This window comes from Mchenga conophoros, linkage group LG4 (assembly GCF_057382185.1).
Source record: "Mchenga conophoros isolate Kocher_MC1m ecotype Shallow Benthic linkage group LG4, M_conophoros_male_GT1.1, whole genome shotgun sequence".
Lineage (NCBI taxonomy): Eukaryota > Metazoa > Chordata > Actinopteri > Cichliformes > Cichlidae > Mchenga > Mchenga conophoros.
Window position 1 is genome coordinate 38671805 of NC_140529.1, and position 21662 is coordinate 38693466.

At 41.5% G+C, this 21662-nt stretch overlaps 3 protein-coding genes across 3 annotated transcripts in view; 2 read left to right on the forward strand and 1 right to left on the reverse strand.

Annotated features, from left to right (window-relative positions):
* LOC146576805 (GTPase IMAP family member 5-like) overlaps positions 1–21662 on the reverse strand; it is a 65624-nt gene that overhangs the window by 39102 nt on the left and 4860 nt on the right. The window lies entirely within an intron of this gene.
* On the forward strand, positions 9357–11987 carry LOC146576808 (GTPase IMAP family member 4-like). Its single transcript, XM_085272712.1, has 3 exons — positions 9357–9383; positions 10112–10135; positions 10641–11987. Exons 1-3 carry the CDS (start codon positions 9377–9379, stop codon positions 11420–11422), a joined length of 813 nt encoding a protein of 270 aa, XP_085128838.1. The 5' UTR covers positions 9357–9376; the 3' UTR covers positions 11423–11987.
* On the forward strand, positions 14380–17912 carry LOC146576809 (GTPase IMAP family member 5-like). Its single transcript, XM_085272714.1, has 2 exons — positions 14380–14481; positions 15435–17912. Exons 1-2 carry the CDS (start codon positions 14424–14426, stop codon positions 16298–16300), a joined length of 924 nt encoding a protein of 307 aa, XP_085128840.1. The 5' UTR covers positions 14380–14423; the 3' UTR covers positions 16301–17912.

Below are 21662 nucleotides of genomic sequence, written 5' to 3' on the forward strand. Positions count from 1 at the left end.
TGTTTGTGGACTTCAGCTCTGCCTTCAATACCATCCTTCCAGACCATCTCCAAGGCAAGCTTTCCCAGATGAATGTGCCTGATCCCATCTGCCGGTGGATCACTGACTTCCTGACGGACAGCAAGCAGCATGTGAGGCTGGGAAAGAATGTCTCGGACTCCCGGACCATCAGCACCGGCTCCCCTCAGGGCTGTGTTCTTTCTCCCCTGCTCTTCTCCCTGTACACCAACTGCTGCACCTCCACCCACCAGTCTGTCAAGCTAATCAAGTTTGCAGATGACACCACCGTTATTGGACTCATCTTGGACGGGGATGAGTCTGCCTACAGGAGGGAGGTTGAACGTCTGGTGTCCTGGTGCAGCCACAACAACCTGGTGCTGAATGCCCAGAAGACAGTGGAGATTATTGTGGACTTCAGGAAGCACACAGCTCCACTCCCCCCCATCATCCTGACTGACACCCCCATCACCTCTGTGGACTCATTCCGCTTCCTGGGTACCACCATCACCCAGGACCTGAAGTGGGAGCCCACCATCACCTCCGTCATTAAGAAAGCCCAGCAGAGGATGTACTTCCTGAGGCAGCTGAAGAAATTCAACCTGCCAACACGGACGATGATGCAATTCTACACTGCAATCATCGAGTCCATCCTCACCTCCTCCATCACCGTGTGGTACGCTGGAGCCACTATCAGGGACAAACAGAGACTGCAGCGTGTTGTGCGCTCTGCTGAGAAGGTGATTGGCTGCAGACTCCCATCTCTGCAGGACCTGTACACCTCCAGGACACTGCGGCGTGCAGCTCGGATCTCAGCTGACCCTTCTCACCCTGGACACAGTCTGTTTGACCTGCTCCCCTCAGGCAGGAGGCTCCGGTCCATTCGCACCAGAACCTCTCGCCATAAGAACAGTTTCTTCCCCTCTGCTGTTGGACTCATGAACAATAACCGTATGACTGTTCCCACCACTAACACATGACCCTACGCTGTGTCACTGCATCATTCCATGTTTGCACTGATCACCACCTGCACTCATGTATATATCATGTATATATCTATCTATCTACTTAGCACTTTTAATTCTTATTCTCATTTTTATTTTCATATCTATTTAAGCTTAATTTATAACAGTATTTATGACAGTATGTTTGCACTGAAGCACCGCAGCAATTTCCTAATGTTGTAAACCCGCTCAACATTTGGCAATAAAACCCTTTCTGATTCTGATTTTTTTTGTTTTTGCATCAAGAGAGCAGACTGTGTGAAGTGAACCTGCTCCCTGGCGGGTTCTCTTTCTGACTCCTCCTCTTCCTGCTCAGCCTACAGCAGCTGTCTGATTCGGTGGCTGTGTCCCCATCCAGCGACCGCAGGCTTCGGAGGACGCGCAGTTCGCGTACTACGTGCGGCGGTATTATATGTATTGTCAGATTATTATGATATATATATATTACAGGATATATTACAGCAGTGAGTTTGAACTCTGTGTCAAAGATTCAAGTTGCAGTTATTTATATTTCCCATCACCTTAAATCATCACTCAAAGACAAGTATCTGTGACAGTGTATATGTAGGTGTATTATATATAAGAGACAAATATTGTTCTTTTAATATGTTGGCATTATTACATTTGGCTCAATGCTTATATATGTGTGGAAAAAGCAAATGTACGAGCTGTGGTAACTGTGTCTGATAGAATGAAGAGTAGACTGATATATGAAATATTCCTTTATTGGGTGAGAAAATCAGACCATGTCATAACTGCTGTAAGTCATACAGAATAGATATCAGAGCCTTAAACAGGCTGACGTCTGCTAAATGGGTCAAACTGGGCAGGAAGTATACAAACACATAACATCCTTATAGAATATGATGTAACACTATAGATCAACTTAGCTCAGAATATATAAAGCATATAAACAGTTACAGCAATATGATGCAACAAACACAGCAGCTACTGATCCAAAATACTCAAAGCTTCATAGAACTGAAACCAACATTTATTTTAGCTCCATTCTGCTGCTGATACATACTTGATGGGGTGACCGTGGCTCAGGGGGTTGGGAATCGCATCTGTAACCGGAAGGTCGCCGGTTCCATCCCTGGGCTCTCTGTCCTGGTCGTTGTGTCCTTGGGCAAGACACTTTACCCTACTTGCCTACTGGTGTTGGCCAGAGGGGCCGATGGTGCGATATAGCAGCCTCGCTTCTGTCAGTCTGCCCCAGGGCAGCTGTGGTTACAACTGTAGCTGCCTCCACCAGTGTGTGAGAGTGAATGAATAGTAGCATTGTAAAGCGCTTTGGGTGCCTTGAAAAGCGCTATATAAATCCAATCCATTATTACTTTATGTTTCTGAACATTAAACTTGTTGCTGCCTTTCACAGTGTGTAACTTGAAGGCCCTGAGTACTTTCTACCACACTGAAAACACTGGAATGATAAAATTATTTGAACATTACCTAATAAGACTGATTCAGGACAGACAGACAGGTGACAGTCTCAGGTGTACACACTGCTACAAACAGGAGGATTTAGTGTTTGTGTTATTACGAGTGTAAACAAGAAGAGTTCCAGATGGTGCAGTGGACACATGTGTGACTGCTGTGATTAAAGCATCTTTCTTTCAGCTTAACGAGTGAACCGTCAGCTCGTTCAAACACACGTTAAAGTCCGTTTGGCTCGACACCACCGAACAGAAGCAGCAATATAACATAGCTAACAGTCATGTTTTAATGTTCTTCATTATTAAATATTCACACATAAATAAGTGACATAATGTTCAGTACTTACTTTTGAAAGTAAATCTGTCGTCAGTTAAAGACAGAGGCAGTGTGGATTTATTCTAAGCTCAGAATAAAATCTCGAGGCTCCATCTTTCTGTGTGACTCTGGACTAATGCAGCTTCAGACCCACAGTGGGCCTGAACTGGGAGGCTAAACTGGAGCTAACTGATTAAAAACAGCATCCTGCACACACGTGAATTTAGTTACTACTTACACAATTAAATCAGACTAAAGCTAACTTGTATTTTTATGATTATTATCTTTTAATTCCCCTCTGCAATGTAATTAATTTAACGATAAGCTTGTTATTTTTATTTGCTACAAGTGAGAATTTGAATTTTCAAAGGGGGGGACTGCAGTGAAAATAAAACGTGGCATTTTAAGTTCATGTGCATTCATCAGTGTTTTAACAGAGGGGGTTAAGTTCTGTACTTGTACCTCTGCATGCTGCATGTTGCATGAAACAGAAACTCGCGGTTAAGATGCCTGAGACGAGCTCTTGCAGTTCACCAAGGTGATAAATATCAGCCTCTTGTACAGGAACAGTTGTGTAAAGCCCCTCCTCCTCAGCCTTTTTGGATTCACCGCCTGTTTGCAGTTTGCCTTCTTGCTGTGCAGACTCCGATCTCCGTTTGAAGATATGATTAAAACTCAGAAAGACTCCTGCTCCCTTTTGGAGTCAGACTCAAGTGGTCACTAGGGGAGTTTCATTTGTGAGTCATAAAAGACTCAATGAAAACATGGCTTCCAGATTAATTTAACCGAAACTGTGAGCAGAGCCTGCTCTGAACTAGGTCAAGTGTTCAGTATAGGTTACCATGGTGATCTGATAATTTAAAAGACATCCATCTTGTGAGACTGACAACTCTGACTTTAATCTGTGTTAACCCATTAACTCAGCTTCATGGTACAGCCCTCAGGGCAGCAGCTTCAACTGTTTAACCACGGTGCACATACAGGGCTCGTCCCAGAGAGGAAGGCAGGCTAGTTCAGGTTCAGCTGTAAAAACTAGAATGAAAAACAGGACCAAAATCAGAGGAAGATTATTCTCTCCATTATTCTTTATGGTTATTTATGAACTTTTCCTGTCATCATGTTGTCTTGATAAGCTGCTTGTCTCAGTCCTCATGTGTGCGCTGAGGGGGCGCAGAGATGTTTAGACAGGAAATGTAAGGCACACTTTACAAAGGTTACAGGCGGTGAAATACAGCTGTGATGTTTTGCATCTGTAGGAGTGCAGTGCAGTACTCATGAAAGAGGAAGTACTGCACGCTTGTGAAGCAGAGCATAAAAAGAATGAAGAGAAGTGAGGAAAAAAGTGAAGAAACTGACGTGTTGAAAACACATGAGGTATACTGGCATAAAAACAAAGGTGCTGGTGCAATCCAACTGCCCGTTTAATGCCGTCTAAGGACAGGACAGACATTTTAAAGATGACCAGAACTGAGTGGTGATGGATACAATGAAGACCCACACCCTGCTGTACAGGAACATCCACACTGCATGGAAAATAAATAATATTCCACACCCTGAGGCCTGCAAACACACTGAATGCCGAGTCCTTCTCCAAGTGTGGAAACATAGTTACACATATCACAAACACGTGGCTGCAAACCATGGTGTTTCATTGCTTTAAGAACATGCTGTGTGAAAATTGGACTCATACCCATAAAACCTCACCCTGTGGTTACAAAGCAAGTGGCACCTCAGGAAGTGACAGCTACACAGTTCTTTCAGTTTTACACACAGACCTGTAGAGCACATTTGTGAAGAAGAAAAAACTGGCTGGGTCACAAACAGGGCGTGTTAAACCGTCCTGAACATGCTGATCTGGCACACAGCAAAGACCACATGTCAGCAGGAAGAGATCACAATCTGCACAGTTAGCCAGGGTTAGTACCGAGACACTGTTTCAAATGACTTCCCAACATTTTGTGAGTATGGAGTAATCTGTGCTTAACATATAACAGAGAAAGAGAAGGAAGTAGGTAACACAATCACTGATTCACAAACATCCAAACAAAGGCTTCAGGCATCTGTTTTGCTTCTTGACGCACCTCTGAAAAGCAAAATGAGCGGCCTAGTCCAGACCTGAATCTGTCTGAGATGTTGTGGCATGATTAAAAAGGCGGTTCATGCTGGAAAATCCTCCAACGTGGCTGAATTACAACAATTTGGCAAAGATGAGTGGGCCAGAAATCCTCCACAGTCCTGTAAAAGACTCCAGGTAGCCAGTTAATGCAAATGCTTGAATGCAGTTGTTGCTGCTAAGAGAGGCCCAACCAGTTATTGTGTTTAGGAGGCAATCACTTTTTCACACAGGGTCATGTAGGTTTGGTTTATTTTCCCCTCAATAAAAAACATCTTCATTTAGAAGCTGCATTTTGTGTTTACTTGTGTTATCTTCGTCTAATATTTAAATTTGTTTGATGATCTGAAACATGTAGGTGTGACAAACATACAAAAAAACAGGAAATCAGCAAGGATGCAAATACTTTTTCACACCAGTGTAATTCCTGTTTTTAAATCAGATATCGGTCTTTGCATGTGAAATGTTTTTCATATTGTGAAACGTGCTGCAAAACAAACTAGGCTGTTATCTAAAGGCTGCATTAAAATACTCAGCAGTTTAGGTTTGCAGTACTGTGATGGATTTAAAATAAAGAGCAGTGTGTGATTGGTGCACAGTGGTTATCGTGTTCACAGTCACAGTTAGGGTTCATCAAGTGTAGCGTGATGAGTTTGGGGTGGGGGGCGGTAGCTCAACAGGTAAAGCAGGTCACCAAACAATGACTTCCAAGTCTCTGTTAGTACATGACTTAATAATTGATCAACAAATTGATTTACTCTGCCTTACAGAAACCTGGTTGCAGCAGGATGATTATGTTAGTTTAAATGAATCAACACCCCCGAGTCATTCTAACTACCAGAAACCTCGAAGCACAGGCCGTGGGGGAGGTGTGGCAGCAATTTTTCACACCAGCCTATTAATCAACCAAAGACCCAGACAGACTTTTAATTCATTTGAAACCCTCTTACTCGTCCGTGTCCAGGCTAGCTGTAAAACTCAAAAAACGTTTTTTTTGTTTTGTTGTTGTGTTGTTGTTGTTGTTGTATGTAAAATCACACTGGATCACTTTCCTACATATGGCACAGTAAATGAACATTTTCAGTATTTCCTGAAAACTGAGGGAAAAAAAATTCCATTCCAAATCACATTTAAATTTACAATAAAGGTTTACACGGCTGTGAGTAATAGATTTCATCACAGTAGACGTCGTTCTAAAAGTGCTGTAACTAAGTTTATAATTCCTATAGGATATAATTCCTTCGTTGATATTCAATGCCATGCGCCAGCACAGTGCAGGGAAGCTACCTGAACTCTGCCTCCACAGAGGTCGATTATCTTGTTAATAGTTCAACATCTACAATGCACATGGCTCTGGACACTTTAGCTCCTCTGAAGAATAAAAGTCTCAAATCAGAAGTATTTGACTCCCTGGTATAACCCTCAAGGACACACCTTGAATCAGAAAAACTACAAGCTGGAGCAGAAATGATGTCTCAGTAATTCAAAAGATCTTTATGTAGCCTGGATAAAAAGTTTGTGTATCGATAGGAAAGCCCTCTGTAACCATCTCGTAACACGTAACATATATACAGATACTTTCAATACTACTGATATTTTTTAGACTCTTTTTCTCCATCTATTTTCTTCTACTTGTCCAGGGCCATGTCACAGGAGCATAAGCCCAAGAAGAGGCATCCAGACATCCCTCTCCTTAGGCACCTCCTTCAGCTTATCCTTGGGAACACAAGGACATTTCCAGGCCAGCCAAGAGACATAATCTCTCAAGTGTGTCCCGGGTCTGCCCTGGGGCCTCCTTCCAGTGGGACATGCCTAGAACATCTCACACAGGAGACACCAGGAGGCATCCTTATCAGATGCCCGAACCACATCAACTGGCTCCTTTCAATAGCGAAGAGTATCTCACCCGGTTTCTCTAAGGGAGAGACCAGCCACTCACTGGAGAAAGCTCATTTCCACCCTTTGTATCCACGATGTAATTCTTATACTTTTGGTAACTACCCATACGTGAGGATGAGGATGTAGATCGACCGGTAAATTTTGACCTCCGCTTCAGCATTTAGCTCTCTCTTCACCACGACAGACTGGTATGTCTCAGTCCGTCCAGTCCAAAAATAACTTCAATTTTTATTTCAATTTTATTTATACAGCTCCAAATCACAACAACAGCTGCCACAATACAAAGAAAAAAGAGAAGACCCCAACAATCATATGACCCCCTATGAACAAGCACTTTGGCAACAGTGGAAAGGAAAAACTCCCTTTTAACAGGAAGAAACCTCCTGCAGAACCAGGCTCAGGGAGGGGCGGGGCCATCTGATGTGATTGGTTGGGGTGAGAGAAGGAAGACAGGATAAAGACATGCTGTGGAAGAGAGACAGAGGTTAATAACAGATATGAGTCAATGCAGAGAGGTCTGTTAACACATAGTGAGTGAAGAAGAAACACCCAGTGCATCATGGGAATCCCCTGATTCCCCAGCCAATGAAGGGAAGCCAAAACAGGAGAAATATGCTCTCTCTTTCTAGTCCCTGTCAGGACTCTTGCTGCAGCATTTTGGATTAGCTGAAGGCTTTTCAGGGAGTTTTTTGGACATCCTGATAATAATGAATTACAGTCGTCCAGCCTGGAAATAATAAATGCATGAACTAGTTTTTCAGCGTCACTCTGAGACAGGATATTTCTAACTTTAGAGATGTTGCACAAATGGAAGAAAGCAGTCTTACATATTTGTTTAATATGTGCATTGAAGGACATGTCCTGGTCAAAAATGACTCAGTTAATCCAAAATACTGCAGCAAGACTACTCACAGGGGCTAGGAAGAAAGAGCAGATTTTGCCTGCATTTGCCTCTCTTCATTGTCTCCCTGTTAAATCCAGAATCAAATTTAAAATCATCCACATCATATATATTATATATATATATTATATCTTGAATAACCAGGCCCCATCTTATCTTAAAGACCTCATAAGTAGGGCTGTCAATGTCAACGCATTAATGTGTAATCATGATTAACGCGATTAAAAAATTTTAACGCATTTAACCCATCTGGAGCACAGACAAGCAGCTTTGGACAAACTGCCTGAAATGTGTTGACATTTCAGGGATTTTGAGTCATTCTGTGCTCTGGATGGGTTAATCGTGATGACAGATTAATCTGCATTAATGCATTAAAATTGACAACCCTACTCATAAGACATGATCACCCCATTAGAGCACTTCACTCTCCAACTGATCTCAGTTTTCAGGCCCCTCTTTGGAACCAGCTTCCAGTTTGGATTAGGAAGACAGACGTCTCTACTTTTAAGATTAGGCTTCAAACTTTTGATAAAGCATATAGTTAGGGCTGGACCAGGTGACCCTGCTTCAATAATGCTGCAAAAGATCTGAGGATTCAAGGATTCCCCTGATGGACTGAGCACTTCTTCTCTCACCTGTTTTCACTCACTATGTGTTAACAGACCTCTCTGCATTGAATCATATCTGTTATTAATCTCTGTCTCTCTTCCACAGCATGTCTTTATCCTGTCTTCCTTCTCTCACCCCAACCAATCACAGCAGATGGCCCCGCCCCTCCCTGAGTCTGCTGGAGGATTCTTCCTGTTAAAAGGGAGTTTTTCCTTCCCACTGTCGCCAAAGTGCTTGCTCATAGGGGGTCATATGATTGTTGGGTTTGTCTCTTTTTCCTTTGTCTTGTGGAAGCTGTTGTTGTGATTTGGTACTTTATAAATAAAAATGAAATAAATTGATTATGGAACTTTTTATATATTTTTTTTCTTTGGTGCCCATTAACAACAAAGAAATTAGAACTAACTAAAGTTTATAAGATGCTTATATTAAAACAGAAAAATGTAGCATTTAGTTACCAAAGGCAGCGTAATGGTTTGCTCTTCTTTCTCTTGTCAAAGACATTAGCGCCATTCCTCTATGCGCTCTGAAATGGACAAGCTAAAGGTCTGGTTGTAGGTAAATAGCTGGCTCAACTTAAATTTATCTGTTAATTCAATGTCAATTATCTAGCATCAGAAATTTTAAGAACATGGTATTACTTACTCTATAACTACTAATTTTATAACTAATTCAGTTATAAAATGTTAGGCGAACAATAGAAAATGTGCTAATTCAACATTAATCAAGTTGACGTTTTTACAGTGTGGGTAATCCTGCTGCACAAAAAAAATACTTCCTCTATCCCGCTGTGGCTAAACGGTCAAAATGCCAGGTTCAGCATCCTGGAAAGTTCTCATTCCAGATTGCCTTTTCGATACTCAAACATGATTTTACTGTAAGAGAGGGAGCTTCCCCGATTCCTCCAGTCGTCAAACTTTTGTTTGGTTCTATCGTTTGCTGCGCACGGATATTTTGGTTTCTGGTTTCTGAGAAGTCGGCTCATTGGCAAGCAGACGATAGTCGAACGTCATTAAGGGGAGGACGCGGCACACTGCTGAATATAAAGATGGCAAACTGTTCAACGACATCAACGACACACTGCTTTTACAAAGGACAAAGATGGGCGGTACGTACATTTTACATTTCATACAGGTTGTAAATAAACCAGCAGAGCATTTCTTTTCTTTCTTATTACGTTTTCATGTGTTATTAACAGCAGTACTAACAACACAAATGTCTCATCTGTAACAGAGAAAGCTACACTTACACAGTCCAACACTCCCTGTTTAGTCTACGAGCTCGCTGGTTTTTAAAATAGTTTCTAGTCATCAGACGCCTCATTGATTACATCAAAGGTCACTCGGCTTTTTAATCGCCTTCATTTGTTGCTTCTTTCATATAATTTAATATTTGTAATAATTTCTTGATTACTTGTGTAAGTGTGTAACATGTAGAGATTTCTCTTTTTTCTAAATTGAATCCTGAACAGTTCTCAGTTAATCTGACGACATGAAATAATAGAAAAGTTGTTATGTGCAGTCAGTGCTGAGTGCAGCTTACATGATCACTCCGAGCACCCTAAAACTTTATCATCTATAAAATAGTAATGTTATTACATTTAATATCATTTTGACTAAATTCAGTTTTTAAATAATTGTGGCAAAGTTCTGCTGAGCAGCATGACAGAAAGGCTTCAGGTGCAAACTGCTCCAGATTTATGTATTTTTAGCCATTTTAGTCAGAAAATCCTCATGTAGAACTGCTGGATCTGTTGAAATATGCAGTGTGTACCATAATAAAATTAATACTTGTACACATTTGGGGTTTTAACATCTTTAACAATTCTCTTTATAGGGTCCCAGGGGAGTAAACCAGAAGGTAGGACAAACGTCTTATGCAGCTCCTATAAGTGACATTAACATAAAAAGCAGCTTTCTAGGCTAAATCTTCTATGCATTAATATACCTGCTTTTAATTAAACGCCTGCCCTGCACCAGACCAACAATTACTGCAGTACACAATGAAACTGTTACTTTATGAAGTACATTTTCTGAAAATGAAAACATTCAACTGTACAAATGGTCAATATGCTGCTATCATATTTATCTGAAGTGTTTCTGAACTTTGAATTTATCAGCGAGACACCATAAAATTAAGATGGGAAAGTGTGGGAGTAAAACGAGACTGACTGTGGTTTACATGAAAACTAATGAGTCTATAATGCTGATAATTAAGATAATAAAAACATCTGAAAGTTAATTTCTTTGTAATGCAAAGTCAGTAAAACAAATGCAAGCTGGGAACAATTGAAGCGTCATTCAAACATCAGCTGTTGTTCAGAGTAAGTGCTGCAGTGCTGATATGTGATATGATTCTCCAACAGTGCCAGAGGAGCTCAGGATCGTGCTCATTGGAAAGACTGGAGCTGGGAAAACTTCAATCATGAACACATTCCTGGGAAGAGCTGCTGTGACGAAGCGCTTGTTTGCCTCAGATGAAGCGCCGTGCACAACCGAGACGGCGCCGTTTGGAAACCAAAGACTGGTTTTAGCTGATACTCTCGGCCTGTGCCACACCAGCAAATCTAAGGAGGAGGTGCTGAGTAAGCTCATTGCATCCACCTTTCAGTTCGATTCTAAGCAGGGGCCTCACGTGTTCCTGTACGTGCACAGCTGGGAGGACGGTTTTACGACACATGATGTGGAACGAGTGAAAGTCCTGAGGAGGATCTTTGGTAAAGAGGTCATGCGTTATTTCTTCCTCCTGATCACGCATATCGATGGAGACTTGTCTGGTAGGCAGAGAAACCAGATAAGGAAGTTTATTAAGAAAGTGGGATTTAAAACACAGAAATACTGTGTTATTAACAACAGAGGTGATGAAAAAGAAAAACAAAAGGAGGAGCTGGTGAAGGAAATCAATGAAATGGTAGAAAATAACAAGCTAAGAAACTACACCAAGGAACTGTTCGAACATGCACAGGAAGTCTTAAGGAAGCAAATCCAAAAGTCAAAAACTCAGAGGCAGATGGGGGCTGGAGACCAACATGTGGCCACTGTCGCTAAAGCCCTGTTGTCTCCTGTGCTGCCAGTGGACTTTGTTACCTTAGTCCTACAAGCAAATGTCTGGCTGGCAACAAAGTTTGGCGACTGTCTCACTAAATAACAAAAAGCAGGGAAGTAAGTCAAGACCTTAAGCCTTCAGACTGTAGCAACAAACCCATTAAAAACGATCCACATTTATTGTGCTGTAATAAAACTGCAGCTGAGTTCTATAAAAGAGTAAAATATTCAGCTATTTTTACTGCACTTTATTAATCTGATACTTTCAGCTTCTCTGCAGACCGCAATCAATAATGCAACCAATGCATCACCATGCTTTAGAGGAAGGACATTTCCATGCTTGCTCCATCTGTGCAAGCATGGTGCACAGATGGATTATCATTTTTCTGTAAACACTTATGTAATTTTTTTTAAAGTGATCGTTGTGTTTGGTGTTGCCACATACTTCTCCTCGTGTGTTCTTTTATCTTTCTGATTCAGTAAAGTTAAAATGCTAATGTATCAATCAGTGTGTGAAATTAATCAGACATTAACAGCAAAATCAGCAAATAAAAGATGATTCAAACAAAACGGTTGATTTTCTGACATGACTCAGCTGTGATGTGACGGGAAGATTTTAACAAAACAAAATACAAATTTACAAAACTTGGAAAGAAGAAAATATCAAATGCAGCAATAAAAATAATAAAAATAAAACTGTACAGCAAAAGATTATTCTGATTTCTTTATAGACCTATTGTAAGAGCTAACAAGAGTACAGAGACTCAAAAAAGAAAGAATGAAAACAAAGAAAAACTACAACAACAAAAAATGATCATGACAATACACAACAAGTTGCTGCTGTCATTATTAGTATTGTTACTGATGACATCATTGTTAACGATTATAAGGGTGATTGGTTTTACTATTTTATAATTTTACAAAGTATTATTATTTTATTATTATCATTATTATTATTATCTTTTAATGCTATAATGCTATTTGATCCTGTGAAAACTAAGGCCTCAAATCAGAAGTACCTGACTCCGTGGTATAATTCTCAAACACGTAGCCTAAAGCAGATGACTCGTAATCTGGAGAGGAAATGGCGTGTCACAAATTTAGAGGATCATCATTTAGCCTGGAGAAATAGTTTGCTGCTTTATAAGAAAGCCCTCCGCAAAGCCAGAACATCTTACTATTCATCACTGATTGAAGTAAATAAGAACAACCCCAGGTTTCTCTTCAGCACTGTAGCCAGGCTGACAAAAAGTCTGAGCTCTTTTGAGCCAACCATCCCTTTAACGTTAACTAGTAATGACTTCATGAACTTCTTCACAAATAAAATTTGTATCATTAGAGAAAAAATTACCAATAATCATCCCACAGATGTAATATTATCTACAGTTACTCTTAGTACCATTGATGTTAAGTTAGACTCTTTTTCTCCAATTGGTCTTTCTGAGTTAACTTCAATAATTACTTCCTCCATCAACGTGTCTTTTAGACCCCATTCCTACAAAACTGCTCAAAGAAGTCCTGCCATTAATTAATGCTTCGATTTTCTTAAATAGAGTATGAAGTACTGCTGTAATGCAGAAATGCACTGTCTTTAGTCTGGTTTTATTTTATTTGAAAAATATTGTACTTATTTTTTATTATTATTATTTGTTTTCCATTAAAATGATATACCACCCATTAAAAACATTCAAAATACAGTTTCAAACAGAAGTAACTGAATATATACTTATAGCAATCTACTGTTCATTTTTGATTATATTAACTACAAAAAAAGTTTAGCTAGCCAAACAACAACTTTAGCTGAGTATAAGCTAACATTATACCAGCTAATGTTAGGCTCCAGTATGCTAAATACTAAACTTCTAAGAAACAGTTTAATTATTCTCAAATTGTATTAGCAATTATTTGCGTCAGAGTCCAACAACATTAGATCCACTTCAAAGAATTTTTCACCAACACTCGTAACAGAGGCTAACAGCAGCCAACAGAGTGTAACAGCAGCTAACAGAGGCTAACAGCAGCCAAAAGAGTGTAACAGCAGCTACTAGTGGCGAAAACAGCAGCTTTTAAGAAGAAAGGTTAACTATATCCTCAAAAACTCACCGCAATAGTGAGCTTGTCTCATGTCCTTTCCTGAGTAAATGAAGGCAGATGCTGCACAACCAGCACCAACAGCAGAGTGACAGCATTCCACAAACAGGGAAAAACTCAGGGTTTGGTCCAAACAGTAGTAGAAACAAGCCAGCTGGCCTTGACCTTCATGGGGTACAAACCAGATTTATTGTTTCTGATCTATCTTGGCTGTCTAAAACATGTTTGTCCTATAGCCTCCACCCAGCTAGGATTATGCACCTAAACTGGTTGGAGTAAGAAAACGTTTCACAGCAATCTGCAGTCTACTGACATCAGGCTGTGAGATTCTACACACTGTAACTGCTGGTAACTTTTTCATGATTTTACTCTAACTGGAAACTAGGAGCAGACTCAGACATCAAGATACAAGAAAAAACATATTTATTTACAAAGTGAAGCAATGAGGAAGAAGTGAGAGAGCCTGGGAGAGTGACTCTGCCAAAGAGAAAGGAAGGACCATCAAACTCGCCCCAGAACCCGGCATGTTTTTAGGGTTGTCTTATTTTATATGAATGAACAAATAGTTCTTCTACATTCACATTTGTCCAGGTTTAATAAGGTGTTGTCTGTGCTTTCTATAGATGTGTTGCTTTTGACAGCAGGTTAGCTGTTTCTGTTTCCAGCTGTAAATCTGTCTTATAGATATGAAGATACAAACATAACTGTCAAAAAAGACAAAATCATTTTTCATAATGTGAAACTTTTGTTTTGAATTTGCCACTGTTAGGGTTTAAATGAAACTGTGAACAGATGTGTTACTGTGATGTCTTCATGGAGTCATGTAACTGTTATGGGTGAAAAGGCAGACCTGTGGAAATGCACTCTGCATGATGCACTCTTTTTCAGCCTTCTGATTGGTTGCTTTGTGCCACACTTCCTGCCCTAGAACAGCTGAAGTGCTGTATGTGAGGAAACGAGCAGCGGACGGTGAAATAGAGGTGAGATGGAAATTTAAGCAGCCAGATGAAGACATGGGCAGCACTGAGCCTTCAGAGAGCTCGGTGATGATCAGTGAAGAAGAGAATGAAGGTGAGGTTGTCCTGCAGGGATACTCAGGCTGCTGTTTGGCTCAGTTTAGTGTCAGATTAGCTCCAGTCTGCATTCATATCCGAGTGCAGTCAGTGAGAGTTTAGTTTGAAGAATTACTGCCGAGTAACCAGCTAATAAAATTATTGTAATCACCTTTTATTTCACAGTAAATAATGGACAATCCAAGCATGCTGCATGACAGATGTTCAGTCCTTTGAGTCAAATCCTTTAAACAACTTCAGTCGTGTCTGAAACTTCAGTTTGTTTTTTCATTTTAATCTGTAAATGCTAACTTGTTAGCATAGTTGGGTTTTCCATGAAGGAAAAAAGATTACAGGCCCTATTAGTGATGGTGTTTGTTATGTTAAGTTTCCAAAACCTTTATTAGAAAATAAATCAAATGTATGCAGAGGCAGCATTCACAGTGTTGACCCTTCTTCATGCTGAGTATCAGCGCCTGGGCCCAAATAGCCGGAAGACTCCCCAAAGCTTAATCTGACTGAGAATCTGTGATGAGTCCTTAAAAAGCCCACAAACTGTGCTCATGTTGGAGCTCTGAGGTACAAACAGCTCTCGACCAATCCGGATCTGACCCAGAAGCTGCATGGAGAAGGTTCAGCACTGAATCCAGACTGTTTGCACATATTTGATTGATGTGCCGAGAAAAGTCTTTGAAACTAAAATATTTCCGATTGTTTTCACTTCATCGTGAATGAATGAATTTAGATGCATTTTTATTTTTGTGTGTATATCGAATTATTAAGTTTCCATGTGTGCACTATTACATGCATATCGATGTCAGTGCAGCACATGGCCTATGAAGGTCATTCGAAATGTCTCTTTGAGAAAACTGCTCATGAATTTGTGGTCAGCGGATGCATTTTGGGGTAAAGTGATTCCACAGTTTGACACAAGAGTGGGACTTTTCTCACATGCAAACCTTTTTGTAACAGATGAGCAGGAGCTTCCAGAGCTGAGGATCGTCCTGTTCGGGAGGACGACGGTTGGGAAAAGTACGCTAGGAGGCATCATCCTGGGGGACAGTGCTGCATTCACGTTGAGCGATCCTCATGGAGAGCGCACAAAGACCTGCCACGTGGAAAGAAAGACAGACTCTGACAGTCACAGCGTGGTTGTTGTGGACACTCCGGGTCTGTTTAAAATGGGATCAAGTGAAGAGGACGTGGTGAAAGAGATCAAGTGGGCCACTGAAAACGTTGAACCTGGTCCTCATGTGTTCCTGTTGGTGGAAAGGCTCAAAATCATCACATCTGAAGAGTTAAAAGCACTGCAGGTTTTTGAACGCACTTTTGGCAAACGTGCAGTGGCCTACGTTACGGTGGTGTTCACCCACAAAAACGATCCGAGAGGGAACGAAGCTGACATAAAAGAGGGCATGAAAGACAATGAGCACCTCAGGGAACTGATTGAACGGTGCCAGTGGAGATATTTTATTTTTAACATTGCTGACAGGAGCCCTGTTCAAGTCACCGAGCTGCTGGAGAAGATAACTCAGGAGAGACAAGATTACTCGGACTTCTTCTACACGCCTCAGATGCTCCAGGCGGCTGAAAAAGCTGCGAACGAGGAGCGAAGCAAAGACGACCGCAGGAGGAAAGCATCAGAAAACAGACTGGCTATTCTTGAGAAGAGCGGATTGTTGGGAATATTTCTCGGGAGTGTTGTTGGGTATTTTAGCTGTGGTGGTGAGTTGACACCTACATCAGGAGCTCTACTGGGAGCTTTACTGGGTATGATACTGATAATGGGAATGACATTTTCAGGGATCTGTGTATTCGAGAAATACCATAAAAAGTGACTTTTCACTCATTTGCAGGGAATCCTGAGCTGGAAACTTTCTAAAGTTACTTATAGCATCAACACAGAGTTAAACACTGACACAGCATCTGTGAGAGAGGGCTGATGCTGCTCTATCTAAAGTCCTGTAAAGACATGGGCGCAGGCCAAAGGGAATATAAAAACCATCCACTGACAAGACACTGCCCCCTGTTGGTAAAACAAGCCACAACATGCTGCATGGCCAAAAGCAGCATCTCACAGAAGAACGCAAACAAGTCGACACATGTTAGTCTGTTAATCTACAGAACCAGTCAGACCTCTGAACAGCGCATCAGCTGCTCAAAGAAACAGGAGTGGATTCAACGTGCATAGTTATACAAGCGCAACATGCAGTGAAATGTGACCTGATGCGCTCCTGTGCAGAAACAGAGAACATTATAGTAAATACATGCAAAGAGGACATTATGTGCAGTAAGTGAGTGAATTATATACATCAAGTAAATTCAATAGAATAAAACAATCTGGAAATTTACAGTTTGAAATTCGAGAATGTACATTGTGAGAGTGGGGTGTTAACGTGAAGCCAGATCAGGATGTGAGAACAATGAGTCCTGTCTCAGTCACTTATGGTTGATGGAGATTGGGGGGGGGCAAAGATAGAAGCTCCTCTTGAGCCTCTCTGTTCTAGCCTGCATGGTGCCTGATTACAGAAGCTGGGACAGTTTATGGGTCCTTCCATATCTGAGCGGCTCTGCTTCAGCATCTTCTGATTTAAATGTCGTGTAGAGGGAAAGCGTTCTGCCGTATGGAGCAGTCTATGAAGAGCTTTTTTATCCTTGACACAGCTGGTCTGTGTGAGGATGCTCTCCACAGCGCCTGTAAAGAAAGTCCTGAGGATCTCTGGAGAGACCCTGAGCTTCTTCAGTTGTCGTAGGTGGTACAGGCGCTGCCTGGCCTTTCTGGACTGCACCTGGATGTGGGCAGACCATGTCAGGTCTGAGCAGATGTGGACACCGAGATACTTGATGGATTAAAACAATGATCGGCACACAAACTGGTCACACGCTGCCTCCTTGTGGTAACAATTTTCATTACATGTCATTACAAACGTGCCTCTGGCCAAGTCTGTCCATTCATCCATTCATTCTCTTCTGCTTATCCAACAATCCTCACCTTAATTATATCTTCCTCTTAAATGTTGTATCCTTGTCTTATTTATACCCCTGCTAGCTTGCATTGTTTTTCTACGTATACATAATATTTTTAACTTCTGTTGTTTTGTGTCACTGGGACCTAAATACTTCATCTGTTCCTGTTCTTATACCTCACGTGTTGGAAACAAAGCCCAAAGATCCAAGTTACCCAAAGAAGACAGGAAGAACTGACAGCATGATGCATACAAACCAGGACTATGAAGCCAGGTGTAGGAACCATTTTGTGATGTTACCTTATGTGTGAAACTTTTTGTGTTTTTACAGTATGGTGTGTTTATGGGGCTGTATTTAAGGTAGACACACGTAGTTAATGTCAGGTGTTGTTGGTCAGACGGAGCAAACGGTTTGTGATTTATGTTACGTGATGTTGGATACTGTTGAACAACAAATACAGCCGATGGAATGTATTAAAGATGTTAAACAGACAGGATAAGTAGAGTTTCATTGATAACAGTGGCACCGCGTCACCCCAACCATCGAACACCTCCGTGGATTCAAGCGTCGGCTGAGCCTCTACACCAGGAATATGAACAGACAGAAACTGGGACAGCAAAACTAATGAACTCACAACACAAAACACTATAAAAAGTAATAAAATCAAAGACGGGAAAAACAAACAGCACAATAACGACTAACAAATAGAACTAGAAAGACCAAAAACTCAAAGTGCAGGCTCCAAAACCCAGGAGGAGCTGCCTGGATGTGTGCAGAAAGATTCGACCTCAGAACCAAAAGCACAAATCAAAGTACAGGTACGTGCACTCAGAGTGAGCTCAGCGTGTGCAGGGTATCGCTTTCTGTTGTCTGGATTCACTTATCCTAACCGGAGATCAGGACAACCAGTTATCAGATGGTAAACTTTCACATGAGAGACCAATGACGCTGATGACTGTGCCGTCAGCAGAGCAGCTGATTGTTCACAGAAAGAATAAACAAAACATTAGAAAAACATGATGTCGTCACACAGTTTGGTCGTAAAGACTGTAGAAGAGCGGCTGTGTTAATAAAGTTTAGCCTGTTTGAAACCTGGGAGGAGAGCCGAGGAGGAGATTATGGCGAAATCGTGCTTCATAGCTACGGAGCACTCTGACATCACATGGCCTGCAGAAACAAACACATGCAATGACGTGTGCATTTACAGTGACGCAGCAGCACTAACAGCGCCAAACAGACGGACGACCTGAACTCAAAGACAAAAGATGACAAACTGACCCAGGAACCATTATATGCATTTCACTCAGCACCAGTCCAGACCAGCTTCACCAGTAACAGCAACGTGTGCAAATAAAAGAGAACAGCAGGTGAAAGTCTTTCACACACACAGGTTACAAAGAAGCCGTAGTTTCTTTCAAATATATGCAAACAATTGCAGAAATCATCATATAAACAACTATGTGATTAAATTCTCTGATGATAGAAGTTTTTTAACGTAAGATTCAGATGTTGTTACAAATCAGCAACATCTGAATCTGTTGTCTGGTGTCCCGTCCCTCGCCTGAAGCAGCAACTGTCTGTGAGAGCTGCTGTTACACTCGTTCCTGCACGCCTTCCTCTAAGTCTGCACAAACACCTTTTCTATTATTTTGAGTGCTCAGTATGCAATCAACTATTAAAGTGATCTAAAATCAGTGCAGTCCCTGTGCCATTTGCCAGCACAGCTTTTGTAAACCAAACTTTTCCAGCTCTCACACTACTCTGCTGAGGTGGTTTGGGCCTCTGACGGAGATGCCTCCTCGGCACCTCCGGAGTGTTCCAAGCATGTCCCAGTGGAAGGACTGGGCAGACCCAGGACACTCTGGACAGATTACATCTCCCAGCCAGCCTGGGAACACTGTAGTGTTGTCCTGGATAAGCCTGAGGAGCTGGCTGGGGAGAGGGGGGTCTGGCCCCGGATAAGCAGGGAAAAATGGATGGGTGGAGTTTTCTAACCTTATATATATATATATCCTTTTATAGTTTAAGTAATGTAAAGCTAGTCTGGTGGCCTTATTGATGTAAAAATCAAAACTGAGATCACTGTCAAAATGATACCGAACTTCCGACTCGCTCCCTGAGTTTCAGAGAAAAGGATGACAACTATGAACAAATCTGTTTCTGACATTTTGGAACAACAAAAATGTTCCCATGTTGTCTCTGCTCAGCTCTGAAAAGAGACGTCAAGTAGTTCATCTCATCAATGCCTCTCAGCAGTAGGACGTGCAGTACTCCCACGCAACATCGCGGTTCGCCTTTGGAGGTCACCACAGATTTATCAGTAAATTTATATTGTGTGAAATGTATTATTATGCTGCCTATGGCTATTTGAATGTTGTTAGAATTTAATCATTTTTGTGGTGCAATAAGCATCTTCTAGTCTAAAACATTAATAACAATATAAATACCATGTTATAGCTGAACAGCACAGCACTGATCCAGTCTATGCACCAAGGTATTCTCATTTATTCACACATTTAAGAGGCTTCACAGATGCCATATTACTCAGGTGATACCTCTTCACTGAATATCTAAGATTTGTCACAAAAGTGTGTTTAAGAGTGTACGAAGGGTTTGTAACAGTGCAGAGAGGATTTTATGGCTTATAATACATAAAATACTAAAATAAACAATCATTTTGATCATCACGTCAACAGTTTCGAACTCAGCAGTGAGATCAACAAGAACTAAAACTGAAACTGTCGGTGAGTCACTGCTGATCCTCAGAGCTCTCTCTGTGCTGTGATTGGTTCTTATCGTAAAGTCTACAAGTTAAAAAATATTCATTCAGTTGTTTATAAACATTTTTTCAACTATGTTGATGAGGGATGAAAGAAAAAAGGTCCATAATGATCAATTATCAGTGGGGTTCTTTGACTGAGTGGTAGCAGCAGCACATTCAAGAGAAACATGGAAAGTTCTAGACTGTAGAGAGCCCCTATCCCCCCCACCCACACCTCCAAACCAGATCCTAGAACCAGGTTGAGGTGCTTCCATAGCAGCACTCTGAGCTGTGAACGATACAGGTCAACCCGTCCAGTCTCCCAGAGGAGGACATCTGAGAGCGTTCTCCTGTGGAGAGCTCCTGGAGCTCAGAGACTATCAGGACACAAAGAGAAGAAGACGTCTGTCTTTCAGCAGGTTATCAAGAACCTACTTCTGTTTATTACATGCACGAGGTTATACAAAGGCAACAAGTGAAACAAGTCCGACATGTACAGGAGAATGACCTTTGACCTCTGATCTCGGTCCATCTATGAGACGGACATGTTCCTCTGCTAACACAGGGAGACGTCTGCAGACACGTCCCACTGTCTGTCTGCATGTTCACATGTGTTTGCTGCTCAAAGGCACAAGGTCAGGACTTCCTGTACAACAAGTTCAGGCACAAAATCCAAAGCAGAGCTGGTACTTAATACAACACACAATAACAATAACAGTCATCATTTAGACTGTTTACCAAACTCCTCAGCACGAGCCTGTGGGTTCACATCAGGACAGATGTGACTGTGATCATATGTGCTCATGCTCTGGACTACAGAACATGCTCTAACATAGAGTACAAATACTGGATTACATGTGTATGTGAGTAGAAATGCTGTCTGACATGCATTAGAATATAGGTAATGGATTATGTTTATATATTTGTTTACAACACCAAACTTTTTTACAGCATGTGACCGTTGAAGCACCTTTCTCCAGCCACCTAATCGATCTCATCCAGACATGAAAACTCTTCAGCATGTTCTGGGTCTGCTCACCTCACCCAGGGGGCGTCCAGTCTTCCTGTATTCTGTATGTAGCTTTGATTAATGAACAAACTCTGTTTTCCAGTTCCCAATCTTAGATCCCAGGGAGGTTGAGGTGTGCGATCTCCCTGTGGTTGCAGCACCCCAGCCTGCCAGCCCAGAGACACCCCCTCAGATCTCCACGTGCGAAGGCGTATCAACCAAGAGTCCTATAACATCCAGAGCCATTAGGACCTGAGTCTTGGTCACCTCAGTGGAGATGTTTGACTATCTCAGTGACCAGCCTGGGGATAAGGGGGATACTACGGAGGTCCTCAAAGCATTCCTTCAACTGCCCGACTTTACCCTCAGTTGAGGTTAACACCATCCTATCCTGCTATACACTGTGCGAGCAGAGCACTGCTTTCCCCTTTTTAGTCGACTGACGGTATAAATGCTTCAAGAC